A 28,000-nucleotide genomic window follows, 5' to 3' on the forward strand; every position below is an offset into this window, starting at 1 on the left:
ATTGATAGAGTTTACTACAGTTTGATACATTGTGGAAGCAAGCGTGTAAATGTAACTTGTGTTGCTTTTTGAAACAGAGGTTCTTTATTATTATGTTACGCAGGATATATGAACGGTTTTCCTACTGGCATTTTGTTCATAGATTTACGTCTATTACAAGGTGCCATACTTTGCTTGATTTGTTTATGGTACGACTTGTTTCAGGTCCCTTCTTGATAGTATCCTGGCCCAAAATTAATCCATATATCGTTTTTGATTGTTTGTTTTTGTTTTTCAGTGCTGTTATGTAAATGCATATTACCGTTTTGGAAATTCTGATTCTCGTTTTAAACACGTTTTTATTATATTAGTTTATCTATATCTTTTTTTGGAAAGGAATGATACACAAAACCTCCAAGAGCTCTTAATTTTCGGTGGCATTGCGAAACAACAAACAATACCAAAATATAACACTTTCAGAAGCATGCTATTCCACAGTTACTTGATATCGACTTATTCAGATTTGTTTCATTATAACGTTCTCAAACATCTATACCAAATACAATATGATCGAGATGAGGTTTCTATTAGGTACATGTGTTGTTTCAAATGTAAAGTTGTAATTAAACCCTTATAGATTTTTTTCTTTTTGCAATCAAATCTACTAAAACTGACAAATATCCACGTGTGAAAATATATCACTTACTAAGAATACGAACCCTTATATCTTGTGAGTAAGTGTTTCTTGGAGCAATAGTACACTACACATTTTCATGTTTCATGCTAGATCATCTATTTAACTTCAGAGGCCGTCTGTTGTGTATATGTTCCATGTACATTTCTTTGGAGGATATGATGTGAAAGGAGAGACCTTCGTGTGAGGTGGACTAACGCCACCAAGTGCTAAACGTTAGGTTATATTAAGCTTTCACAAAATGGAGCTGTAAATAACACATGTTCTGATATTTATGAGTAATTGTTGTGGTTGTTGTGATCTAACGCTGTTGCCCACCCACGTTGTTACCTTGTGAACGTACTTCTTTCTGTGTATGTTCTTACTATAGTAACACTCAGTTAAGTACATGTTTCGTTGGTACAGAATGAGAATATTAAAGATATTTCGCGTCCAGACACTCCTAGAGCTCAAATAACACAATATTAGAGGCTAAAGTAATTTTTTGAATCATGAAGTTATTCATTTATAAATCATGCATAGAGTATTTAATTACATAACTCTCCAGTTTACAACAGTTTCACTTATGGAACATAAAAAAAATATGTGTTTTGTTCTGGTATTTGAATAAATATATATATATATATGTATGTACTCTATGAGCTACTGGACGTTTGTGGGACTTGTGATTAATACTTACACAATTACTTTCAGTTAGTCTAGACCGAAATAATATTTCAAGTAATGAATCCTCCTTCACATAGCGCTTTCAGTGTTACGTGAACTCCTAGTCAATTTTAACCCCTTCTTTCACCACTGTTTATATGTCAAGTCTAACTTCCTTTATTTTCCTTTCGTTCAGGATACTCTCCGAGGGAGAAACTTCACACGATCACCTCGCTGATTGGCGAGGACGTTACTCTTCCGTGTGCCTTCGAGTTCCCAGATGGCAAAAAAGTTCCCTACATCGTCAACTGGAATAGGGAGAACGAGAAAATTCCATTTTTCATGTGGTATGATGGTTACCCTCCACACATGTCAGAAAATTACCGAGGCCGTGTTTCTTTAATAAAGCCGGCATCTTTGAACTTGACCAATGTCCAAGATTCTGACCAGGGGTGGTTCATCTGTTCTGTGTTTTTCCTGAACCGCGTGTCAGATATGCCTCACAACACGTCCAGAGTCCAGTTAAAAGTGCACGGTAAGATATACGTATTTTTATCAATCCACTATCACTTTACAATGTTAGCGTGAGAAATTCTAAAAGCTCACACAATTATTGATATATATGCAAGAAATACACTTCTCTTACCATAAGTCATTATTTACGACTGCGTGACGTTTCTGGCGCGGATTTCATTTACGTATTACATTTTTATAGAGTAAATATACAAATTAGTTATACAGGCTCTTGGTGTAATATTTCTCTATTGTAAACACATTGAGTATAGAATAAAATATACTTCTTAATTCAGTCTCACAGTAAACGTTGTAACATAAATTCAACAGTACTGTGTCAAAAACTTCTTTTTTACAGTCAGATATTTAAGCCAAATACACGTAAGCAGCGAAGCTGATTTCTCAAGTAGTTTAAAAGAAACACTTAGATTTTGTACTATTACACCTCTAAAAACACGCGAGTCGTTAGATAAATCTAACAGCCTGAAAATTTTATCTGTGGTTCATTTAATTCAGGGCATAACTTAAATAATGATTGCTATATATCTTAAATATAATAAAACAACAAACAGAATGTGTTATTAAAGTTGAAAATTGCTCTGTAGTATAGTTAGGGTTGCTTAAATTGTTTCTCGAAATGGGGGCTGAAGGCCGCTTGGAGAGGTCGCCTGTTTTAACAATTCGCACTACTCAATAGTAGTGTGTTGTGTGTCATTCAGTCAGTATACACTAAATACGAGACATTACATAATGGACGCTTAACATTGCATATTTCACTGAGACATTAAAATATGCGCATACCATGAATTGCTACGCTCTGTAATCTACAACATAGCATAACATGTGATCTTCAAAAGCAATAAATAAAGATATTTTTACTCCTAATTTTGGTTTTATTTATTCTTGAAACAATATACTTTCGAAGACCTTACGGAAGTACATTTAGTAAGTAACTCTATAAGAAATGGGTCTTTTTAGACAGGATCTTATTTTGAAGGTCTGTAGATGTATATATACCTGATCCACTACTCATAATATACGTGACGAAGAACATAAAACAAAAATATGTAATACAGTTTTGTTCAGGTTATGCGCATGTGTATTCCTGTTCAACGGAGTGCAAGATGTAGAGAAAATAATATATCTCAATAGTTAGGGTCGCTTGAATTTTTTTTTTTTATCGTTACAGATGTTTAGCTTTAAGGGGTTCAAACATTCCCCAAGTGAGATGTTTAGGTATGTTAATATGCCTCTTGCCCGCTTATGCTGTTTACGTTTGCTTGGAGTGGGCTTGTAATAATTGTACGGACAGGGGGTTTCTAATTAACGGTTCATGGAATTAGAATACTAAAATATGGAGTTTTTAAGATTTTATTCATAGTTAGAATTGAAAGGATAACTGGTAAAGATGACGAAGTAAAGGCCGAGGCTGTCATCCCCGATTTCGACAATTATCAACAAAATTGGTGAAAATCTGTAAAGTTGATGTTGTATAGTTTATTGTGGAATGGGAAGTAACTCGAAGAACCTACTTTCACAGTTCAGGCGCCAAACATTCTACCTGTTTAGTGCCAAACCTGTAAGGAAAAAAAACATAGATTTAGTTAAATAAACGCATACAGAGCTGCGTGCATTGTTCTATGTTTATATGCAATGCACTTACAATGGTTTGAAGGGCAGAGGCTAGTGCGTTTTTCATTTCTGCGTCTTGTAATAGTTTCAGACAACAGTCTTTAGTCTGTCTTTAAGTTATTGTAGTTTATTTTGAGCTAACAGGACTGAAACTTAGAAGCCTTAATTCTGTTCTTAATATTTTATTCTGTTACCATTTTAGTTTCTTAAGTGCGTTGCCTAACGTATTTATAGTGACTTGACAGCTGTATTCAGCAATTGGAAGAATATATAATTTATAGGATTTTAAGATAGTATTAGCTTTACATCCTTTATTTTTGCCAGCTATAAGTCTGAGGTAGGTAATACATTTACAGATGATTTACTCTGTTTTCTTCGTATGTTCTTTCCCTGTGAGTCTTTTGTCAAATGTAAAACCAGGAAATTTGATTTCTAAGTTATCTAATTTTAGTTTTGCTTGTTTTTTTTAAGTTTTTAAATATTTATTGGGCTTTTTTGGAATATTATACCAGATATTTATTGTTTTGAGGGATTTTCGAACATGGTTTGTTGCTTTCAACGGATTTCTTGACACACTCTAAACAGTAATGCCATAAGAATATTGGGTAAATTATATACATGTAAGATCTGACAATAGTATGTTTGTACAGGAATGGCGAAATAACTGGTCCTTAGTGAGCTAACTTTCTATTAATTTTTCTATCGACTGCTGTACGGTCAGTTAAGAAATCTATCTGATTATTACACTATTAAAGTTCATTGGATTTGATCTGCATCTAATGGCATTATGCGACACATTGTCAATAGCTTTGCGGAAATCAAGAAAAACTCATGATAGTGGCTTGATTATTATTGAATGAGTTGTAAGTTGCTCTCTGTTGTCGTTAAGGTCGCTTATGTCGTAAGTGTGCTCAAGTTGTAAGTTGAAAATAATGTTTGTGAATAGAATATGTAATACTGATTCATACAAATGGATAAGGTACAGCTAGGTATTGTGGAAGCTCAAAAGCTATAATTATGATTAACGCTCATTAATCGGAAAACTACAGAATCAGACCAGGAGCTTTTATGGATTTCAAACATTACAAACCGTTCAACTTCAGTGAATTAACTTTAGACGTTAGTATTTCTATGAGGACATTGAATATCATCATCGGTAAAAAGTCAACGGTGTGAGATCAATCTAGCTAGCTAGCTTAAGCGATGTGTGACTATATCGACTCAGAATTAATTTGCTCGTCGTGGACCTGAATCGTGGAAAAAAATATTCAGTTTTAGACCGGACATAAGAATCAATATTGTCTGTAAGTTTGTAAAACTCTTGCATATAAACCATCATTTGTAATAACCATTAATATAAATTGTGTTGCCATTTTTTAATATAAAGAATATTAAAATATGTTTGTGTTAAAAAAGGAAATTGTGTGTATCAATCTTGTTAGCAAATATTAACATTTAATTAACTTCTAAATTAAAATTTCCTACGGTTTGAAATTACAATACATAATGTACATAATAAAATAAATCTGATACACGTCCGAAATAAATGGTAATGTGTAACACATGATTTAAAACTTAGTGTTTCAGAATTTGAAGACTTTTGTCGAAGTCCGTTTCTTGTACTTGTGTCACTTTTTCATTTCAGCAAACTGCACAAAATTTTCATGAATGTTTTTTTTGTTTTTTGATTTTGCGCAAAGCTACTCGAGGGCTATCTGCGCTAGCCGTCCCTAATTTAGTAGTATAAGACTAGAGGGAAGGCAGCTAGTCATCACCACCCACCGCCAACTCTTGGGATACTCTTTTACCAACGAATAGTGGGATTGACCGTCACATTATAACGCCCCCACGGCTGAAAGGGCGAGCATGTTTGGTGCGAGGGGGATGCGACCCCGAGACCCTCAGATTACGAGTCGCACACCTTAACCCACCTGGCCATGTTGGGCCGTTCTATGATAGTAAGAAGCTCTTATATATTATTCATTAGGTAATGATATAAAGAAGAAAAGCGTGTTAACTGCGTCTGTTAAGTAAGATGTGTATTAACACACGCAAGATGTTTGTAAACTAATCACAAATAAACTTTATCAGTGCAGTTTCTAGATTCAAATTCTTCTTTTTATCAATAAACGCTAGGAAATTTCTCTCATTTTTGACTTCGTCATAAAATGTTTCAATTACCATATTTCGTTGTAGCTTAATGTCATTTAAGTGGTTAAAGTAGGAAAGCCATGAGTCTTAAACAACGAATATTATTACTGAAATACAAATTAACTTTCTTAAGCGATACCAACTTTTACCAAGTCGTTAACTTTTTATTAGTGTTTATTTACATCTATCTACGTTTATGTCGTAGTTTTTGAAACTGTGTTTTATGTCTCTCTAGCTCTCATAAAGGCAGGCTATATTCGCCTGTGTCAAAAAACATTACGAGTTTTCTTTTTTAACAGAGTTTTTAACTTAAATCAGCATTTGAAACCATCTGTTTTTATAAATAAATTGCCAAGATGACAACTGATATCGCTTTGAAGGCCTCTTAAGTTGTAAGTTAGCTGAAACGTAGTTTTAGTCGTTTTCAATGAAGACGATATCGAATTTTAAAATTGACATAATCTTTCTGAGTCGAAATTACTCAATCATTCAACAACAAAATGAAATTATGTTGTTTCAAAATTTTTGTCTCTTTAGAGGTAACTCAATTGATATATATATATGTTAAGTAATACCTGTTGCATTATGAAGTGTTAAAATTATGAATATAATTTTACAAATTTTCACTAGACATGCAAGTATGACATGATCATCTTATTGCCGTAATAATTAGCTTGTTTGTTGCATAACACATTAAATAGCAACAACGTGTTTTGTTAGCAAATATAACTGAACCAAATCAATAACTGAAGATGTCTGTTTCAGGGAACTTCACATTTGTCGAACTGGAATAAAAATAATATATAAACTTTTCTTAAAGCTGTCTCAATTCTTCAACAGAGTAAATTCAGAGAAACTTTCTGTAACTTTGCTACTTCATTTTCTCAAATAGCGAAAAGTATATATTATAACCGATGATAAACGATGGAGTCATTGTAAAACAGCGAATATTGCAGGTATAATAAATAACACTACATAACAAAATTTTTACTTTTTATTGTTCCTGGGCAGAAAGTGTTATTTCCCAATTGCTTATGCCTAAAATAAATGGAAAAGACTTATTTTTCTCTTCAAACTTTGCGTTTGTGACCTGGGTAATGAAATTTTCAAATTTACCCATTTTCCAGTACATTCCAGGTAGATACAGGGTTGAGTTGAGTAGCTGATAGAGAATTTTCTCTACCTTACAAGAATTTTCAAGAACTCTCTAAAATGTTATAGAACTTACGAGAATTTTCAAGAACCTTTTACAATGTTCTAGAATTTTGCATAGTAATATATGTATGGGGGCTCACCACTCATCACTTCAGTTTAGTTCTAGCTGCCTAAGTGAACATATAGAACTATCTGATTTTATCAGAGATGGCATCAAGAAGCTGCAAGCATTCTCCAGACGCATTCTCCTATATATGTGGCCAACTTATCAAGACAAGAGCGAAAAAGTACTCTGTGACAGCATCTGCTAAAACGTGTGATGCCCACGTCATGCCTGTCGTGGATCAAGGCAAACCCTGGGCACCTCATTTTACCTGCGAGTACTGCAAAAAACTCTAGAAGGTAAGACGGACAACAGTAAGATTTAATATTATACAAATTTTAGATATTTTAAAATTTAAATATCTTTCGGTATACCTCAAAGAGGAATACAACAGCGTTAAGACCTTGCTATATAAGCCTAGAAGTATGACGAGTATGGCTGGACGGTTATCAGAGACTTCAAAATGGTTGCATTTCTGATGAGTCTCCAAGGAGGCTTTACCAAGTTTTCTGTTATCTTTGCCTTTGGAACAGCAGGGATACCACAACGACTTAAAAAAGGAAGCACTGGCCGCAACGGATACGTTCTCTGTAAGGAGGCACATTGTTAAATGTGAACTATTAGTGGGCATCCAGAAGGTGTTGTTCCCACCATTACACATAAAACTGGGTCTTATGAAACAATTTGTCACAGCTCTTGATAAGGGGTCTGCAGCCTTCAAGTACCTTCGAGACTTCTTCCCAAAGCTGAGGCAAAGATCAAAGCTGGTGTCTTCGTTGGACCATAAATAAAGAAGATCCTGGAGTGCACAAAATTCCTCAAGAAGCTCAGTAGGAAGGAAAAAAGCTTGGGGTTGCTTTGTTACAGTAGTTCGGGGCTTCTTGGACAATCACAAGGCCGAAAATTATGTGGAACTGTTTGAGGCTCTGGTGAAGAACTACGGCAAAATGGGCTGCAAGACGTCCCTGAAAGTCCATATCCTTAACGCTTATTTTGATAAATTCAAGGAGAACATGGGAACATACTCAGAAGAGCAAGGCGAGCACTTCCACCAAGATATACTGGACTTTGGACGCCGCTATCAAGGAGCGTATAACAAAAATATGATGGGAGAATATATTTGAGGGCTGATACGTGAAAGTGATTTACATTAGTCGCAAATCTCGAAAAACTACTCACTTCTAAACATTTTTGTGTAACTTTAGTATTAATATATGTAAATCTTGATTCATATGTTGTTTTATTCAATCCTTATGTAAATGAAAATGTACAAATTTGCCCATTCTTACATAGAAAATAGCTTAATTTCTAAATTTCATTATCCAGGTCACAAAAGCAAAGTTTGAAGGGAATAATAGCAATTTTCTGTACTTTTACAACATAAACAATTAAGGAATAACACATACTATCCAGGAACAAAATTTGTGTCACATAGTTTAATAATCAATTGACATATACCTAATATATTGTCTGCTTTTATGTTTATGTTGTTTTGTACTTCAATGCTCTTCTTGACTAAACTATACAACTAACAGATGCTTTATGAATTGTAGGAAATTCCTATAACTATAAAATGAATACAAATAGAAGCTTCTAGTATTTTCATCAATGTATAAATTCATGTTCGGCAGGTTTTATTCTATCTTTTATATGCCATCATACAATTTTATTTTTTATCAGTTAAAGAATTTATGCCAGAATATTTAGTTGTAATGTGAAAACTAATCGGGTGCTTAAGAAAATAACACTACATTTTCTTTAAATTCTAATTGCACAATTACATTAAGAAGGTTTTTGTTTTCAAGGTCAAGTCCACCTTGTTTCTATATAAATTTCACAAAAGCATTTTTCAGTACATATGACTGTTTATATAACTGAATTTCAACAGTGCAAAATACTGTTTAGCAACGTATTCTAAAGCAGGTTATATTAACTATGACTACAACAGAAATGCAGTATAAACTAATATTGATGTACGAGTGTTTTATCCATATTGTGGGTACAACAACACATTAATTTATAATCTTAACAAACTCTGTTTTTCAGAAACGTACTCGTGACTTCAAAAAGTCAAAAATATCTTGTTACAAATAATAAAGATTGACAGCAATGTTTGATAGAAGTAAAGTGAAAACTATAAATGATTGTTTCAAAAGGAAGACCAAAACATCATATGTAAGTCAGGTACTACCGTACCTACAATTTGGATGTTAGTGTTGTTTCTACAGCATTCTAGAATATTGACGTCGCAAAAAAATGTCGAGAAGAAAGCAGAAATAAAATGCTTTTAAGTGAAATGTTCAGTTAGAAAAATACAGAAAGAAAAAATAATGTACTTTAATAACCAGAAAGGGATCGTTTTATATTGACTGTAAGAAATTTAGGCATTCACTACATATTGATACACGTTGATCCACTCCACTTCGTAAATGTCGCTGTGTCTGACGTCACCTCTATCTATCATGGCAGCTGAGCAATGAGCTCTCTAGCCCTACGTCGTGGAACTATGACGTAATCGATTCTGGTGACATCACCATCTCTACACCTTTCGTGCTGCACGCCTTCTAGTAACACTTTGTCCAACTATGATTATATCCTTTATGATGACAACATCGTCTCTACTCATTTTCCACATACAAAAACACAATCGATTACAGTAATCTCGCTCTCTTATACTCATTAATAATTTCACCAAATTAACAGTTTTAAACTACCAAAACTAAGTTATTTGAAATGTTTTTTTAATGATGTCAAATTAGTTAGCAATAGTTTTGACGGAGATTACAAATTTTTAAGGTAATGCAATGAAATGATACACGAATGTGTTAGTTACTTCAAGTCGTTATCTCAAACGTTGCCACAAGTTCTAAATCAATTTTAGTAAATTTATGGGATCTAGGCCTGTTCTAGAAGCGGTTGTATGTAGGTTGTAAAGCTGAAAATTCCTTGTTCATGAAACTTGTCATAAAGGGTGTTTTGAATGTCCTCCATGTGAGCAAAAAAAACTTGAACATTAAAGCAATTAGGATAAAAAAATGACTTTGAAATCACACTTCAAGTCAGTTTCGTGTAACGTCCTCGTAAATAAAGTAAAAATTATTTTTACAAAAGTAAACCTTTCAGCTCAAAATTCTATTGCAATAAGCTAAGTATATCAATTACGTCACGAATGAAAATTTCAAAAAGTTCCAATCACACCTCGAAAACAGTTAGTGTTAGTATGAGAAAGAGACAGATACACCTCGTTAGATATTTGTATATTTGGTTTAATCAAGCATGCTCAAGTAGTAGATTGTAGATCTACTATTTTAACCAATTTAAGGTAATATACACAAGAGAAGTGAGGCAACGCTGACGTAGTTGTTCTCTATATGAGGCTTTGCTATAAGAAAAACAAACAAACTATATATGAGCTAGATTTCATGAAAACATTGCTACGAGGTCGTTGTCAAAGAACAGGAAAGACAGATAAAGTGAGATTGTTGGGTCAAATACAGTCTCCAGCACCAATATATCAAATTTAATTACCGTTTTCAAAACGTGTAAAAAGGTGTAACTAGTCTGCAAAAAACGCGCTTCGATACGTTGAGGTCGTGAGTGTTCTATTAGTATAATGATCAAATCTCACTTTTCGATTACACAAGACTACTTTAGGTTTTGTACGTCGATGCTGTTGGCTAGTTACCTTTCCTCTAGTTTATCAGTTCAATATTAATAAGGGATACGTGCAGATATCACTTATATGAATGAGTAATCGATTAAAAAGCTTCTTTAACTATTATTTCTAATATACTCAGTAACAAAAAATGTCCAAGGATCTAACAGCTAATTTGTTACAGTGCAACATAGTATATTAGAGATTTTGACTATTTTCTACCTGCAACAGTGCGTTAAATTACATGGTAGGCTTACCGTGTCTGGTATTTGAGGTCTCAATTTGACAAGCACGCATCATTCAAATTATTTCATTTAAACAAGGTACATTGCTAAATCAGTTATTGAATAGACTCCATGCACACTTTCAATGTTTCATTTATAACACATAGATACACATAGATCACACAAATATAGAATCATAAAATTAACCAAAAACTCATTTTGCATCTATTCTTAGCCATCGTTTTTTGTTTTTTTTCTCTAAATGTAATTTTGTATTAAAATGTAGTTTGAGTATACAAAGAAGAATGAAATCATTTTATTTGAAATACAGAGGCTGCGGGTTGAATATCCTCTAAATATATAAAATTTTGAGACTAGTACAGATTACGCTTTCTTAGTATTAAGCTTTAAGGCCCGTACAAGTTCAATTTAATTTTCTTATTTTCATTTTTTAAAGTCAGTGTACGTTTCATGTTGCACCACATGTTATTTCAATTCAAACTGAACATGTATTTTGTGTCAGGTTTGAGACCAATGTTCGTTCAAGTTTATATGTAAAAACGGCTCGTTTGGGTTGAGAAAATATTTTACATAGAAGAGCGAACAACGTTTCGACCTTCTTCGGTCATCGTCAGGTTCACGTTGTTCGCTCTTCTATGTAAAATATTTTCTCAACCCAAACGAGCCGTTTTTACATATAAATATCTCAACAAGTTGGTTTCTCGACATCACTGTTCGTTCAAGTTGTATTTTTAGTGTCATTTTTTAAACCAATATACGTTAAACTTATCATTTCTGAGTAAGTTTGAACCAGCAAACGGTCTGATCGAACTTAGCTTTCAGTATTAATTTGTATCAATTTCAAAATTTTAAGCACAGCTTTTGTTTCCACTTGCTTCTCATTAAAAAAAATCATGTTACAGTTTTAGTTTTTAACTCTTTCAGACAGAGGTCAAATACTAAGATATAGTCATCAGTATAAGCTTTCTAGTTTTCTTTAATTCATGATTCAAATGATAATTCGAAAATACGGAAGTTTATCATCACCAAAATTAATCAAAAATCGCGATTACAGGTTACGAGAGATGTAAGTTGTTCTTCTGTATATTTTGTTTTGTTTGTTATTCTTAAGATGAGAGATGTAAGTTGTTCTTCTGTATATTTTGTTTTGTTTGTTATTCTTAAGATGAGAGATGTAAGTTGTTCTTCTGTATATTTTGTTTTGTTTGTTATTCTTAAGATGAGAGATGTAAGTTGTTCTTCTGTATATTTTGCGTTTTGTTTGTTATTCTTAAGATGAGAGATGTAAGTTGTCTTTCTGTATATTTTGTTTTGTTTGTTATTCTTAAGATGAGAGATGTAAGTTGTTCTTCTGTATATTTTGCGTTTTGTTTGTTATTCTTAAGATGAGAGATGTAAGTTGTCTTTCTGCATATTTTGTTTTGTTTGTTATTCTTAAGATGAGAGATGTAAGTTGTTCTTCTGTATATTTTGTGTTTTGTTTGTTTTTCTTAAGAAAGAAAATTTTGAATAACACTGAACTTCGATAGCAAACCATTTTGCCATTACTATTTAAATAGTTCATTAACTGATAGGTTCCATTTTTCGTTACCTGTTAGCTTAAGCTTAAATGGATACTCCCTGTGTTAATTTTGTTGACTTTTATTGATTAGAAGATTAATATTCAACAGTCAAGCAAAAAGATTTTGTTTATTATAAAATATACACACATGTATATATATTACATTATGTTAATATTCAACAGTCAAGTACAACGTTTTTGTTTATTAGAAACAATACATATATATATATATAACATTAGATATATTTAGTCGTTTGCTGATTCATTCGGTGTTTTATATATCATTTTACCCCTTTGAGCGTCCTTTGCTAAAATCCTGGGTACGATTACCTGCGATGGACACAACGGATTGTTTAATGTAGCTTTATTTTTAAAATAAGAAACAAAGAAACACCTTTCAGGTAAAAACACACCATATTTGTACGTTATCGCTAAAAATATTGTAAATAAGTAACATGACAGTATACTAGTAGATGGCGCTCTTAAAAAAGAGCTTATTAACGTAGTAGTGGTTTGACGAAAATAAAAGTGTAAAAAAAATACTCGTGAGCCTGATAGCATAATGTTGTTTAGCTTTATCACTATTTTGGCAGCGTTTTGCAGTTTTTTTATTATATTAGTGTTGCATTGTTATTTTAATTCTGTTTGGATAGTTTACTCCTCAGCCTATTATGTGACTTTAAGCATTTATTTGAAGTTATTCACCTACTAATTCATGTGTACCTTGTGAATGTGACTGGATGTCTGTTTCATAGGTTTATATATTCAATTATCTGTGCTTTTTATACCAGTATAAAACTATAATTGACAATTCTTTCCAAACATGATAAATCATCCTGAAGTCTCGAAATTAATAAATTTTGATGACAGAGTGTGTGTGTTTTTCTTATAGCAAAGCCACATCGGGCTATCTCCTGAGTTCACCGAGGGGAATCGAACGCCTGATTTTAGCGTTGTAAATCCGTAGACTTACCGCTGAACCAGCGGGAGACTTGATGACAGATCTAACTCTCAGTGTCACGGATGGTTTGATTTCTCTGTTTTAGTTTGAGTATTTGGCATCAGGGGCGTAGCCAAAGGGGGTTAAACCCCCCAATGGACTCAAACTTTTTAGACAAGTTCATTTGCCACCTGTGAAGTTTCATAAAGATCTGTGATTGCATGGCAGATAATTTCACACACAACAAATAGTCAAATGCAAATTTCTGATTGAACACTCTTTTAATACAGCAAGTTTTGTCAGAACTAGAGAAATACAATCGAATATCTATGAAAGGCTCAAACGCCTGTTCGTTCTTGCCAGGACATCTACAACACAGTTTGGTTCAACTTTAATATCACGGTGAATGTATAATGAGGCCAGGCCATTCAATCGATCTTCAGTGGTGGTATTTCTCAAATACGTTTTGAGTCTTCTGAGAGTTGAAAACGAACGCTCCACGGAGCTCGTTGACACAGGCAGCGTGGCAAATACTTTCAACAGTCTAGAAATGACTGGGAACATTTCTGCATTGCACATTACATATGCATCTATGACATTTTTTGGTCTGTTGTTCACAGTGATTTGTACCAAACCCTAAGTTCACTTACTGCAGCTAGTGAAGAGCTGTCAATGTCACCCTTGTATATATTGACCAACTCTTTAATTTGTTCACATTGTTGTGTTGTAGGTTCTGACCGTTCTGTAGTAGATCCTGATGGTAGTAGACACATGAAGTTTATAAGGAGAGTTTTGTGACTGGACAGACGGTCACATATTTGTGAAAGAAAGTGATCAACAAATGGTACAAATAAAACAATACGAAAGTACTTCTCAGGGCTAGTGGTTTGTGGATTAGCACGGCACATCTGTCTTTTAACCTGCCTTGACATTATGATGTCAATTTCAAGCTCACTACACAGTGTTTGAGCCTCACAGAAAATGTTGTTAAATTCATTCACAGTATTATTTCTGAGTGAACGGATTAAATCTTCCACTATTTCTGCGTGATGCATCGCAGCACCTAAATCAATGTTATGTTGATGCAGTAAGTTGCACTGAGGTAAACTAAAGAAAAACAATTTAGCAATGGTAAATAGAGTGATGATGAATTCTGGCTGTGTTATAGAACACAACAATTGATTGGCTTGCGTGGCAGAATCTCTGTCTTGCCAAACTGATATGGTCTCAAAGGCATCTGCAACTGCATGGATTAATTCTAGAAAAACAATGACTGAGTCATGCCTTTCAACCAACCGGGTGGGGTAGAGACCTTTCAAACATTTTTTTTTTCGATTCAGGTGCTTTATTCTCCACCGAAAGAGCCAAAACGTGCTTTCGTTTGGGTGTATTGAGAAAGTTTTCAATGCTAGAAATTACTCCCATGCAATTTCGCACAGGAACTTCTTTAGAAGCATCAGAAATTGCCAAGTTTAGGGAATGGGCACTGCAGTGTACATAGGGTGCAAGTGGGAATTTATCAGTTATTTGTCTCTGGACACCATTGAATTTCCCACTCATAGAGGTAGCACCGTCATACCCTTGTTCTCGCAGGTAAGCCATGTCAATTCCATATTTTGTCAAATTGGTTATGATAACATCAGCCAAGTTTCTGCCTGTCACATCATAAACAGGTATAAATTGCAAAAACAATCTTCTCTCATTGCAACAGAGTTGTCATTGGCATGCAAATATCTAACACACAGCAAAAACTGTTCAATGCCTGAAATATCTGTTGTTTCATCAGCTAATATTGAGAAACACTTTGTAACATTAACCCTGTTGACCAAAGCATCAAGAACGTGAGTATTACAGGCATTGATGATTTCATTTTGAATTTGAGGACTCAGATACGTAACATTCCTCTTTGTACTCTTAAGGCTTGCTGAAAGCTTGACATCACCCTTTGCCCTGTAGCGCAAAATTGCCCGAAAATTCCCATTATTATTGATGGGCTCCTCATCAGTTTCACCGACAAACATTGGGCCAGAATTATATTTTCCCCTCAAAGCTAAACCCTGTCGCCCACACAGCAATACAGTATCAATAATAGCCATTAAATATTGCCGGTTCTGTTCAATTTCTTGCTTATAAGTTGCATCAAGCTACAAGTGCACAGATGAACTTGTGTTTACGACCTGTAGAAAATTGTTAGCCTTTTCTTCCTTTCTTGATGGTACTGTTTCAATCCATGTGCCTTTAAGTCTTCAACAGCTTTCTTCCAGTTTGTGTATGGAAATTTCACTAGTTGTCTCAATTTCTGGCTTCCAACACCAGCACCATCAGGAGCAAAAAGACAGCAGTACTTACAGAAAGCACCCTTTGCATGTTGACTGTAAAGTAACCATCTCCACTGTGAAAACCAACGATGCAGAGAGTTTGCATGATTTTTAATACAAAATTAATATAATGAGGAGTCGACTTACCTGTTTACCAATGCTGACATCATCAGAAATGTAATTTCCAATGTCCCAGACTGGACCTGAGGTGGTAGTGGCAGCACTGGTAGAAGGCCACGGTGATGACTCTGACAATTCAGTTGACAATTCTGATTCAACCTGATTGGCTGCAGCAGATTAATCAGGTTCAGCCTCATGAATAGGTTTAAAGAACCCATACAGTGTCTTTTGTTTTTTCAGGCTTGACATAGTGACTGATTGTTTATCGCAACTTCTGTTTGTCAACGTCACATTCACAGTACCATTGGCGCCATCTATAGTGAATGATTCACTATATATGGCGCCAATTGTACTAGGTTAGTGCCATAGTGCTGCCAGCCTGCCACGGTGCCACCCACTGTTTATTTGTGAAGTCAATTCTTGAAATCCAGGGAATCTTAAAATACACTGTCCATGATATTTGAATACAGATTATAAACACTGTACATATATTTTGCACTCTCCTGAGTGACTCTATATTTTATATGTTGATGACAGGACTGTAGGCCTACTTTGCTGGACCTGATAACTTTTAAGTTATATATTATATATATAAGCCTATATATTTATTTATGATTAAAAAAATAAGACAAACACCTCAGTGTGCTATTTTGAAATTTGCCAAAAATGGTGGTCTCAGAATGCATAATTCAAGCTCTTCTTTTATGTTTTTATCAAAAACTTTCGCTGGGTGCATGCCCCCCGGACCCCTAGCATGGCTTCGCACCTGCGGCGCTTGCATCAAGCACTAAAACTAAAGCCCCCTCCTAAATGGCCATTTCTGGCTATGCCCCTGTTTGGCTCATTTGATCAATTAGTTTCGAAATAGACGCAAAAAATGAGTAAAATTTCTGGATTATGCCCTTATACTTTCCAGGTTACAGTTAATATATGAATCTTATGGAAAAAAACAATTAACTGAAAAGTATATATGATATTATCTCGCACAAGTTTGGAAAAACATGTAAAACGTCAAATAATAATTGTTACGTCAAGTTTGATAAACACTGCATATTTAAAGGGGAAAATCACCGTGTGATTGCATATATTTTCTTTTTTTGAATAATTATAATTTAGGAATTCTCTAATAGTCAGAGTATATTTTGTTAGATAGTTTAAGCAAAGTGCCCATTTTTAGTTGATTGTAAAATGGGCAGCAACTGCCTGTTAGAGAAACTTGCAGAAACATATTGGCGACTGTACAATGTACTTATGCAACTTGAGTGTCGAGTCTTCCATCTTCAGGTCAGTTTGTACAACTTTCTGCAGATATTTTTAGCAACCAATTAAAGTACATCCATCCCAATCCATCTGAAAACGAAAAGAGGAAGATTTTCGAAACACTTGAGTAGCATAAGTGGATTGTATAGTCACCAGTATATTTCAAGAAATGTTTCTCTATTGCTGCCCATTTCACAGTCAACTCAACCCTAGTTAGAGTATAATCAGGGATTCAGTCATAGTTGATCCCTTATGTTTAAGACAAAATATTTTGTTATATTTACATTTTCTAATTGGTGACAGAAATGCTACTTTATATTTCTCCGTCAACTTAATTACGAATTCAACTTGCATCATTTTGCTAAAGATGATGGACTATATCACACTATTATCGAGCAACCACTAAGAAAACGGATTATTTGCGGTGTATACGCTATATGTACAATTTAAAAGTTAAGAAGATAATACCTTTACAAATACTGTTCATTCTAAAGGCGTTAAGACTGTCTTTATTCGTTAACTTTTTCAACACCACGCTTATAGATAAGCAATTTTCCTAGTGTCAGATTTATTTTAGTATAAATATTAAAAGTTAAAAAATGCTTTTTTAATATTGTGTCAGTTATTTGTTGGTAAACTTTGAGAAGTTTCAAATGGAGTTCCCTTTCTTCCTGTTGATACAAATTCAAATTTCCAGAGGAAAACATACATGTATCCACGATATTGAAAAGTTAAACAAATATATATGAATGGATACAACTGAAGTAATTTGTAGTAGTATGACATCTTGCTTCTGTTACAAGTGTAGTAATTTATTGTTGTTTATTCATAGAAAAAAATTGCCTTTTGGGTTATACAAGTATCCCACGTTGAAGATATTATAAGAGAAATATGTTTGGACAACCGCACGATGATCTATTTAAAAATGTGCTAGTTTGAATGTTATGATTGTTGTTATTCCAAGATTTGTTCACTTTGAATATTTTAATCAATTGTTTATAACCTGATTTTAAAAAGAAGTAAATTATTTGGTTCTACAAATGACACTAGCATGATCCACACTCATTTAATGTCAAAGTAATGAACCTAAATTGAAGAGTAATTTCTGGTGGAACGACACTGCTTAATCCTTTACCCAACAGATGCAAGTTTAACATTAGTTTCTTTAATGGGCCTGAGTGGATTGTAAGAAACTTATTTGTTGTCTGCTCTCAACATTAAAGGAAAATCAACTTTTTAGTAATCAACAGTCAGCGACAGTTTTTCGTAATGAAAAAAACGTCTTTTCACAATAATAAGAACATTTTTATTCGACCTAACACACAAAGACTCTCCGAGAAGGCGTATGCCGAAACATCGGGTAAAATAAAAATAATTTATCTGAAACTTTTGTTGTATTTCCTGAACCTGGTTTCTATTCTTCAGTTAGCTCTCACAACTTTAAAACGTAATAATAAAAATAATTTATTCAATACATAAACTAAAAATTAAGTAGTCCAAGAGAAATTCTCAAGAAGATTAGACAAAAGCAGTTTCAAATAATTCAAATACAAATACTTGTTGTTCGTTATGAAATGTATAGAAATTTGTTTCAGATTTCCGCTTGCTATTTAAAAATAAAAGTACAAAATAGTTCATTTGAGTTTTAAGCTATGATCACTGAAATCTATCAAAGTGGAATACTGAACCATAGCAACACTATGTAGCAATAAAAGTTAATAAATTAGGATTATTTCCTTGATTTTAATTCTGTCATGTTTACGTATAAATAAGCAATGATAATTTGAAAATATTTATGTATTACTAGGAGACACAGAGACGTACGCAGACATTCTAACCTATTCTTTTTTTTTGTTGTTGTTGTTTTGAGAAAGTTGTTCGTTATCACTTTGTTTAATGCTTTCGTATAGTATTAGAAATACTGTCAAACCTAGGTGGATGGTCTCTCATTCTTCAACTACAATGTACGCAACACGTCGTCTGGTATAGACGCCAATGGTTGCTATGACAACAAACATTTATGGCCTCCGGATCAGAGATTTCAGATATAGGTAATTTTGTTGTTGTAGCTGTAAATTTCTCATGTGTGCCTGTGGCACTCTTTTTAACGATTCGTATACACGTCGGACCTACATACAGCATCATAGATAAACTATAAAAGTGCATTACCAACTTCAGGACCAGGCGGTCGCATGATGACAAGCCTTGAGCAAATAAATGTGCTTGATTGAAAATCCTGCAAATATGGTAACAGTATTACAACTTCCTACTTGCAAAACTAAACTATGCGTCATGATAAGTATGAACAGACTGGTGATAAACGAAAATGACTTATATTTGTATTTATGTGTGGTAAAATTAATATTTTTGTAAATTCAAAGAGTTGAGCGTGTTTTGTGCAGAACAGATAGATTAGTAGATAATGTGATATTTTATTATTTAGCTAATGGTGATATACTGGTACTTATTTTCAAACCAATGAATATCGTTCTACAGATATTAATATAATGGAGGTCATGACAGAAATATTTAAAAATTATGAAAATTACGATTATTGAACTAAAATGAAGAGTGACGCTATTGAGCAAAAAACTAATGTACCTAATCCCTAATATTGAATTATACGTATTAGTTTTGATTAGTCTACGGATTATAATGGGTATATAAGTGATGGGATCATTCTGGATTTAATTTGATTCGTCATACTAATGCTGGATTTATTAATATATATTTAATTTAATATCGATTCTTCTTTTAGTTAAATATATGTTTAAAAATGCATGTAACTTATACTGATAAATCTCTATTGCAAAATTCTTGCGTTGGTTACCTTTTTTAAGCGTTAGGCGAGATTTCAGGCTGCTAAAACAACAACACTGGTATTTACATACACGTATTCATTATTGATTCTTGCGCTCGAGAATCTTCTGTAAATTTAGAAACAAGCAAACTTACACTGTTTACAAGCTGATTGTTCACCGGCGAAGATATGTAAGTTTGCTTGTTTCTTATGAATATCGCTCAAAGCTACACAAGGGCTATCTAATTAGGCAATAAAAAACTAGAGGGAAAGCTCTAGTCATCACCACCCACCGCTAACTTTTATGCTACTTTTTAGCAAGGAATAGTGGAATTGACCGTCACTTTATAACCCCCATGGCTGAGTATGTTTGGCGTGACGAGTATTCCCACTTGCGACCCTCAAATTGCGAGCCAAGCAACCTAACCACCTGGCCATACTAAGCGAATTATTGAGTAAGCAGAACTGATTTTAGTCAGTTTGAAGTGATGGCTGAATATAAAGATAGAACATTATTCGACTGTACCAACATTGAATGTCGTTTTGTGATATGAGTTATATTCTTTATATCAGGTATGGAATAAATCTGTTAAGTATATTCCCGTTATATCTAAACGTATAACGAAATTTCAAACAATTTTGAAAATTTTTTTGAAAAAACTCCATATATTAAAACGGGAATTTTTTGCAACAGGACAGCGTATTTTACCATTAGGATAATGCACATTTACTACAAAGCAAGTATAACTCATCTCTGGGCAGTCTTCCAATGACTGAGCTTGTGATTCAACAATGGGGACAAACTGCGCTACCAGGAACCTGTCAGAACCTAGTTATGGGCAATTATTCATACATGCTAATTGTGCAGCTAATGCGTATTAAAACAGTAATAATTAGAAATATTCTCCGTAATTCAATGTTCTGATACTTCTAACAACGTATTAGCTTTCTTGCAAAGTTTTACATACTTTATAATGTATTTATTAACAGATTTAGAGAGGAAAGTTAACTGTCAGGTAGAATTATATTTCGATGAAAGTGACGAATTTTTTACATAGTCTTCGTAGCTTTACTAACACTATCGTCAATGTTATATTTAGTTTATTTTTTAATAGGATGTCACTGTAGTTAGGTAATTATAGATTTTATTTGTCTTACTCTTTAAAATTCTTATTTTGTATCAGTATAGTTGTTTTAAGCTGGTATTAGTTATTTTACGGTAGCTGTTATATGATATTTAGGTTTTTTTTTAATGAATAGAGTTGCTGAAAGCTTTGATATAAGACAGTGATATTCTGGAGCTCCAGATATGGGTTTATTGTAGAAATCGAGAAGTCAGAGATAAAGTTTATTTTGCATGTTCTTTAACTTCACATTCATTCTAGTCGAAATCGATCTATTATGGTGGAAAATCAACGAAGCTTTCTCGTTGTATCTGAGCGCCAGCAACTCGTTTGACAGTTAGTACTTTGCTAATGAGAATTAGTTGGAAAGCTGCTATTATAAATGCGAGTCTTTGGCTACATTTCGTTTAACTATGTCTCTTTATATCAGTGGTCTCCAACGTTTTCTATGCCTTTTTATCCCCTTAAAAAAATTTAATATGTTCTCGCACCCCTCACAGTAATTATTTATTTAAGAATAAAGGTTAAGGTGGCCAAAACAAATGTTATCTCGCACTCCCAAGGGGTGCGAGAACCCCCTGGTTGGGAACCACTGCTTTAGATAAAGATTCCTAATAGAATTGCTGGTTTGAATCCGGTACACACTATAGTTTCCTAAACTTCACTTCTGAATTTCTCTGCGTTCCACAAGAACAAACTAATGCATTTAAATGGAAAACTGGACACGAGTTGGTTTGCATGGAGAGAGAATATGACACTCTACTTTGTCGCATCTCTTGCTTATTTTCTGTGTATAGCAACTGTTACAATACAGAATAGGTGTTTAACAAGCAGATGTATAGAATACCTCTCACACTGTTGTAGGTTGCGCGTAAACGCTGTGATACACAACGTGACACGTGAACAAATTTAATATATATTCTTCAGTTCAGTTTTATAATTAAGTTCCCACTCACGCAATGTTTTATCACAGGGTATTAACATTAGTTATTGTTAAAACCAACAATTCATCTCATTGTATCCTCACTACTGGATTATTAGTGTTATCATTTAATATATATACTAGTATATATATTAAATACCTTTAAATACTTGTTCAAATGGTAGATCAAAGACTTTTGTTTAGCTAACTTACAATGGTACTATTACGTATTTAAGTATCTCTGTTTGTTTTCTTTGCTGTTTAATTTTGCGCAAAGCTATTCGAGTGCTATGTGGGCTAGCCGTCTCTAAATTTGAAGTGATAATCTAGAGGGAAAGCAGTTAGTCAACAACACCCGCAGCCAAGAGTAGTGAGTTTGTTTTTCAATTTCGCGCAAAGCTATACTAGGACTGTTTGCGCTAGCGGTTCCTAATTTAGGAGTGTAAGACTAGAGAGAAGGAAGCAAGTCATCATCACCCACCGCCAACTCTTGGACTGCTCTTTTACCAATGAATAGTGGAATTGGCTGTAACATTATAACGCCCTCACGGCTGAAAAGGCGAGCATGTTTGGTGTGACGGGAATTCGAACCCGCGACCCTCAGATTACCAGTTGAGCACCCTAACCACCTGGTCATGCCAGGCCAGAATAGTGAGATTGACCGTAACTTTATAATGCCCCCATATCCGAAACATCGAACAAGTTCGGCGACGGGTTTCGATTCCTCCGATCCCTCTACCAGCGAATTGCGAGTCGAGTGCACGAACAACCAGGTCATGCCAGGCCTCAGGGTAGGTAAATCGAAATACATTTCCGCGATATCTGTTCAAAATGCATTAATACTCTGTAACTTAATCTACATTAGTTTCATTGCTTAATAAATGGAAATTCAGTTGCATTTATATTTCATGTGGTTGCATAATAATAAAAGACACGTAACATTAATGTTGATTAAAACTGAAATACCGTTTGTGATGTGAGTATTAGAGATACAAACTTATTACTATATCAGTTTTCGTTTCTCCGTGGCCAAGTCATAAATGATATTTCTTAGCACTTTCTTGTACGCATTTTTATAGGCATACAGATTCATCGCTGAAACATTAAGGGGCGGCGAATCTGGAGTACATAAAAATATTTTTTTTAAATCGTAATAGTAACCAACACTGCACTGAAACTGGCTTAAATGAAGTCGTAGTCTCTTTTGTGCTCTAGTTATTACCAAAATAGCATGCTGGGTTTTACCCTCAAGAAAGCAATGGCTAACACGAAAATGAGTTTCAATTCTATTTACGTCTCGATAACAAAACATCATCAATATTTTGTCTCACAACATTCTTAAGGTATTCTCAAATTATCATTGTTATTTCTACAGTATGTATTATGTTCTTATTTTTATTTTTTTCTTATATTTTTCAGCGAGTAAGTTTCTAGCTTAATTTATCTTGACGTATTTATGTTTGTATTAAAAATATTTCATACATGGCATATACGAGGGCTGTTCAAAAAATACGCGGACTGACGTCATAAAACAAAATGTACTTTATTTAGAAGTTACAGGTCTGGGACCCCTTCAAGGTACTCTCCTCCCCAACGCACACACTTATCCCAACGGTGTTTCCACTTGTTGAAACAGTCCTGGTACGCTTCTTTTGTAATGTCCTCCAGCTCCTTCGTCGCATTTGCCTTAATCTCGGGAATCGTCTCAAATCTTCTTCCTTTCAAGGGTCTTTTGAGTTTGGGGAACAAGAAAACATCGCAAGGAGCAAGGTCAGGTGAGTAAGGGGGGTGGGGAAGAACAGTGATCGAGTGTTTGGCCAAAAACGCACGAGTTCTGAGGCACAAATTTCGCAGCAACGCGGTGCATCTTCAATTTTTCGGTCAAAATCTCGTAACAAGATCCAACTGATATCCCAAACTCTTCAGCAAGCTCCCTGACAGTCAGACGTCGATTTGCCCGCACCAGGGTGTTGATTTTATCGACGTGTGGCTCGTCAGTTGACGTGGAAGGACGTCCAGGACGCTCATCATCTTCAATGGACTGTCGACCATCCTTAAAACGTTCATGCCACTTGAAACATGCTGTACGCTTCACAGCAACATCACCGTAAGCCGTGTTAAGCATACCAAAAGTTTCAGTCGCAGATTTTCCAAGTTTAACACAAAATTTTACAGCAAGTCGTTGCTCCTTCAGGTCATTCATTCTGAAATCGCACTTCACTTAAAACCGCGTAGCTAATACACAAATGAAGATATCTGCAATCGTGAAATGGCGTCGTAATCAGCTGATCTGTGCGCACCTAGCGACACCAAGCGGATTCCACTGGAACCAACTGGAGCCGCGCAATTCAAACAGTCCGCGTATTTTTTGAACAGACCTCGTATGTACGTAAGACACTATAATTTAAATATTGTCATTCATTTTTTTATATATTATTAATATAAACTTAAGATAAGGGGTATACATGTGTATCTTAGCTTATCAAAGAAAAGGCTGTTAGCCTAGCTAGAAAGAAGAAAAAATATACCAAATATAACAGCAAAACTACAAAATGTAACTTTACGAAAGCTTCGAGATAGATAGGCCTAGAGTCTAGTCACTCTCGAGATTTAGCACCGAGAAAAGATACTAGAAGGACAGGCCTGGAGCTCAATCACTCTCGAGACTTAGTACCCCCCCCCAAAAAAAAAAACTGATACAAGTGCAAAAACGTCTAAACAAGAATATTATGAAGTACGAATGTGAATCCCAAAGTAACCACCCCCACTTTAAGGTTACATAATGACGAAAACCACAAGACGTTATAATATTACTTGCCCATTTCTTCCTTGTCTCCTTCATGTTTGGTGCTCCCATTCCTGTTTCCTAATTATCTTATTTAAACATTTTATACACTTGTGATATATGTATAGTGTGCTTCTTTTTGTCCATTATGTGTGGTTGATTGAAAAGATTTAGGTGATCAATCGGAGTAATTTATGAGGAGTTTTATAAAAAATATACTAATTTGTTTATTTTGATGTTTTTTATATGTATTTCATGATTTTCATATTTCATTTCACCTTTTTCTGTCCCGTACTACCTTCTTCCATCTTTTGTATATTGTTTTAGAGTTACTTCACACTGAAAATTCGAGTCCATATTTTTTAATGTAATATTTTAGAACTACACTTTGCACAAGTATGCAAGTAATGATACATTTGCACTTAACATATACTCTGTGAATCAAGTTAAAGCAGTTTATTGTGTTTTTCCTTCTCAGAAATGAATCTGCAAGATGACTGGTATAACTGTACATTTACGTGGTTTTCTAAGATGTCGAATTTCTATATTAAAAATTTTAATCTATAATTGTTTTATTTCTTTTTCTGTAGCTCCTCCACAGTTTATTCAAAAACCTCCTGATGTGGTGTATGTAAAGGTAGGCGAATCACTAACTCTTTCCTGTGCTGCCACTGGCACTCCTGAACCAGAAATCACATGGCTCAAGGTAAAGATTTTATATAAACTCTAGATAAATGAGAGATTTTATTATTGGTTACTTCGATTACAAGTCTTCATCACTGTGAATGACGCTTCTGTGAAAACTTTAAGCCAAAATGTCGAGCCAATAATTTATGCTGTTTAATGCATAAAACGTCAGATTTAACTGAGTTAAAATCTACTATACAAGCCGTATACTACAAATGTCACGCTTGAACTACAAACCTTATAACTCAAAATAAGGATAATATGACATATCTGAATTTATAATATTAGCAATACGATAAAACAATAAATTGAACTTAAATTCAATTATTTTATTTCATATAGTTTGCTCTGTGTTATGAATTTATTTCTTACTAATCATGTGAATTTTGTTACTTTATTTTAATGAAAATATTTTATAAAAATAATTTACCATGCCATGTTAATTAACATGCATTCCAAATCCCATTCTTGATATCGCCATTGTGTAAAAATTCTTTGTATTGTTAATTGTTACATCATAAACACTGTTATAAATGTAATCAGACTTTAGTATAAGTTTGACATTTTTACAAGATTCTATTCTCAATCTTTATTTTTTTATAATTTCCGTCGTATATTATTTCTCTTATTTTCTTTTGTGATATTAGTTATTGTAATTTCTATTCACATAATTCTCTTGATACTTTATTTCCTTCTCTAAGTACCTTACTTTGTTTTTCTCTTAATTTAATTTTCCCACTCAATTTCTCTTTTTCCTTTCTTCACATTTTAACCACTTTCTCTTTTGTATGCTTTTTATTTTATCAACCTGTCACTGTCCGTCATCAACATTCACCATCATGTCTCCTCAGTCTTGTTTTTGAATCATATTTTTCTGTTTGTTATTTGCATGCTGATTTTGTTTATTCTTTTTATCTTTCTTTTCCATTATTTCCTCAAGTTATCTTTTTTTCTCTTATTGATACTTATTTTGAAGTTTGTTTCATTTCTATGTTTTTCTTACTTCTTACGTTTCGTAATTCCATACTTTAAACTATTAAACAGTCCCTTAATATATACCTTTTTCATTTCATCTTATCTTTGAGTTTATTTAACTTTTGGTATTAATACCAGTGAATACAAACATAGTCTCGAAAAAAATAACTATTTTTGAATTACAATAGCTTATGAAAACAATTTTTTTAGTTAGAAGTTTTGGCATATTCTACTTTCGTAGGATAACCGTGTTTTGAAAGAAAGTATAACAGTACAGATACTTTCTACAAAACTAAGGATAACGCGGCTTCAAGAAAGTGATTTCGGTGATTATTTATGCAAAGCTCGAAACAATGAAGGAACTATAACTGTGGCATCCAAAGTTATTGGAGCTGGTAAGTTTGTTTTTTATTTGTTCAAATTCTGTTCTTTGAAACTTTGGCTAGATACGCAGAAGCAATGGCATACGAAAAAAAGATACTGTTTCTGCTGTTATTATTGAATTTTGATAGAAGACACTTTTATGAAACATTATACAAGTAAGAACATTCTTACTTATCATAGCTAACTTCAACTGTAGTTTACGCTAAGTTTTCATGTTCAAAATCTCTATAGAATGCAGTCTTTATTGCGAAATTAGGCCAGATCTATTCCTTCACCAGATTTTTATCTTCATACTGCATCATTAAGCTCTTCGTATTCTTTATAAAACAGCGTTTCTTTTTATGTCGACCATTAGGTTTTAGCTTCCATTATGTACAGCACTGCTGACAAATTTTAATACCATTTGAAGACTCTTCTAAGCAGTGACCAATGGTACAGAATTGAATACAGTTAGGTGTCCGTTCCTTAGCGAAGTAAAATAAACCTAAATTTGAAGTTATCTTTGTTTATCCGTCTCTGATTAACAATCCGTAAGAAGTATGAAAATATATACTGCAGCTTCATGTAGTTTTTAATTTTATCACAAAAATTAGACTTATTATTTCATTGCTTTGTCTCCTTTCGGCATTTTACGACGTAAAATTTAATTTTTGTTTTTATATTGATGTATTTTGCTGTATCAAACAATTATTATTTTAACATTAATTTCAAGATCCATGCTTCGCACTTTATTTGATATAGTTCTAACCTTGCACGAAATACAATGTTCCTCTAACAACTATAATTTTGTACCTTCTATCTATACATTCATTAATTTGCCTCTTTTATTAATGAGCGCAAATTCGTTATTTTCAATTCTAATTACCTTTAAATGCTATGTCCATGTGAAAAGTACTTCGCTAAAATTCATTAATATATCCAGTCCCTTAATGAGTTCATACACTGGTTAATCATAGGTAACAGATCACTTCTGCAACTGTTTCCAGTTTGGTTTAAAAGTTATGGTAAGTAACAGCTTCTTTTGTTATGTTAGCGTATTGGACCTTACTTTAATAATCAAACTGAAAATAATATATAATACATTTTTGTTTACGAAATTCAGTATGTTCGGCATTTATCGTGGTATAATGCAAAGATGAAGCCTAAAGATAAAAAAAATCTGTATTACTTGCCACTTCCTCTATTATCAGTAAAAACTATTAATTATCCAGAAACCATCAGAGGTTTTCGCATCAGAAATCAAATATTATGGACAACAGCTTAGACAGTTGCACGAGTGTTCTTAAATGCAGAAGCTGAAATGTAAATCGATAATCCTAAAGATTTACCTTGATGGATAGAAAATTTTGGAA

At 33.7% G+C, this 28,000-nt stretch overlaps 1 protein-coding gene across 10 annotated transcripts in view; it reads left to right on the plus strand.

The window, feature by feature from the left end:
• Positions 1 to 28,000, plus strand: part of LOC143225205 (protein turtle-like) — a 247,281-nt gene that overhangs the window by 140,773 nt on the left and 78,508 nt on the right. For 5 of the 10 annotated variants that reach the window (XM_076454208.1, XM_076454207.1, XM_076454210.1 and 2 more), the window contains exons 2-5: positions 1,515 to 1,853; positions 25,193 to 25,308; positions 26,506 to 26,659; positions 27,605 to 27,652. In XM_076454208.1, coding sequence (XP_076310323.1) covers positions 1,515 to 1,853; positions 25,193 to 25,308; positions 26,506 to 26,659; positions 27,605 to 27,652 — 657 coding nt within the window. The remainder of the gene's footprint in view (positions 1 to 1,514; positions 1,854 to 25,192; positions 25,309 to 26,505; positions 26,660 to 27,604; positions 27,653 to 28,000) is intronic. The other 5 variants (XM_076454216.1, XM_076454211.1, XM_076454212.1 and 2 more) reach the window with 1 other exon arrangement.

The sequence above is a fragment of the Tachypleus tridentatus genome, chromosome 9 (genome assembly GCF_004210375.1).
Source record: "Tachypleus tridentatus isolate NWPU-2018 chromosome 9, ASM421037v1, whole genome shotgun sequence".
NCBI lineage: Eukaryota > Metazoa > Arthropoda > Merostomata > Xiphosura > Limulidae > Tachypleus > Tachypleus tridentatus.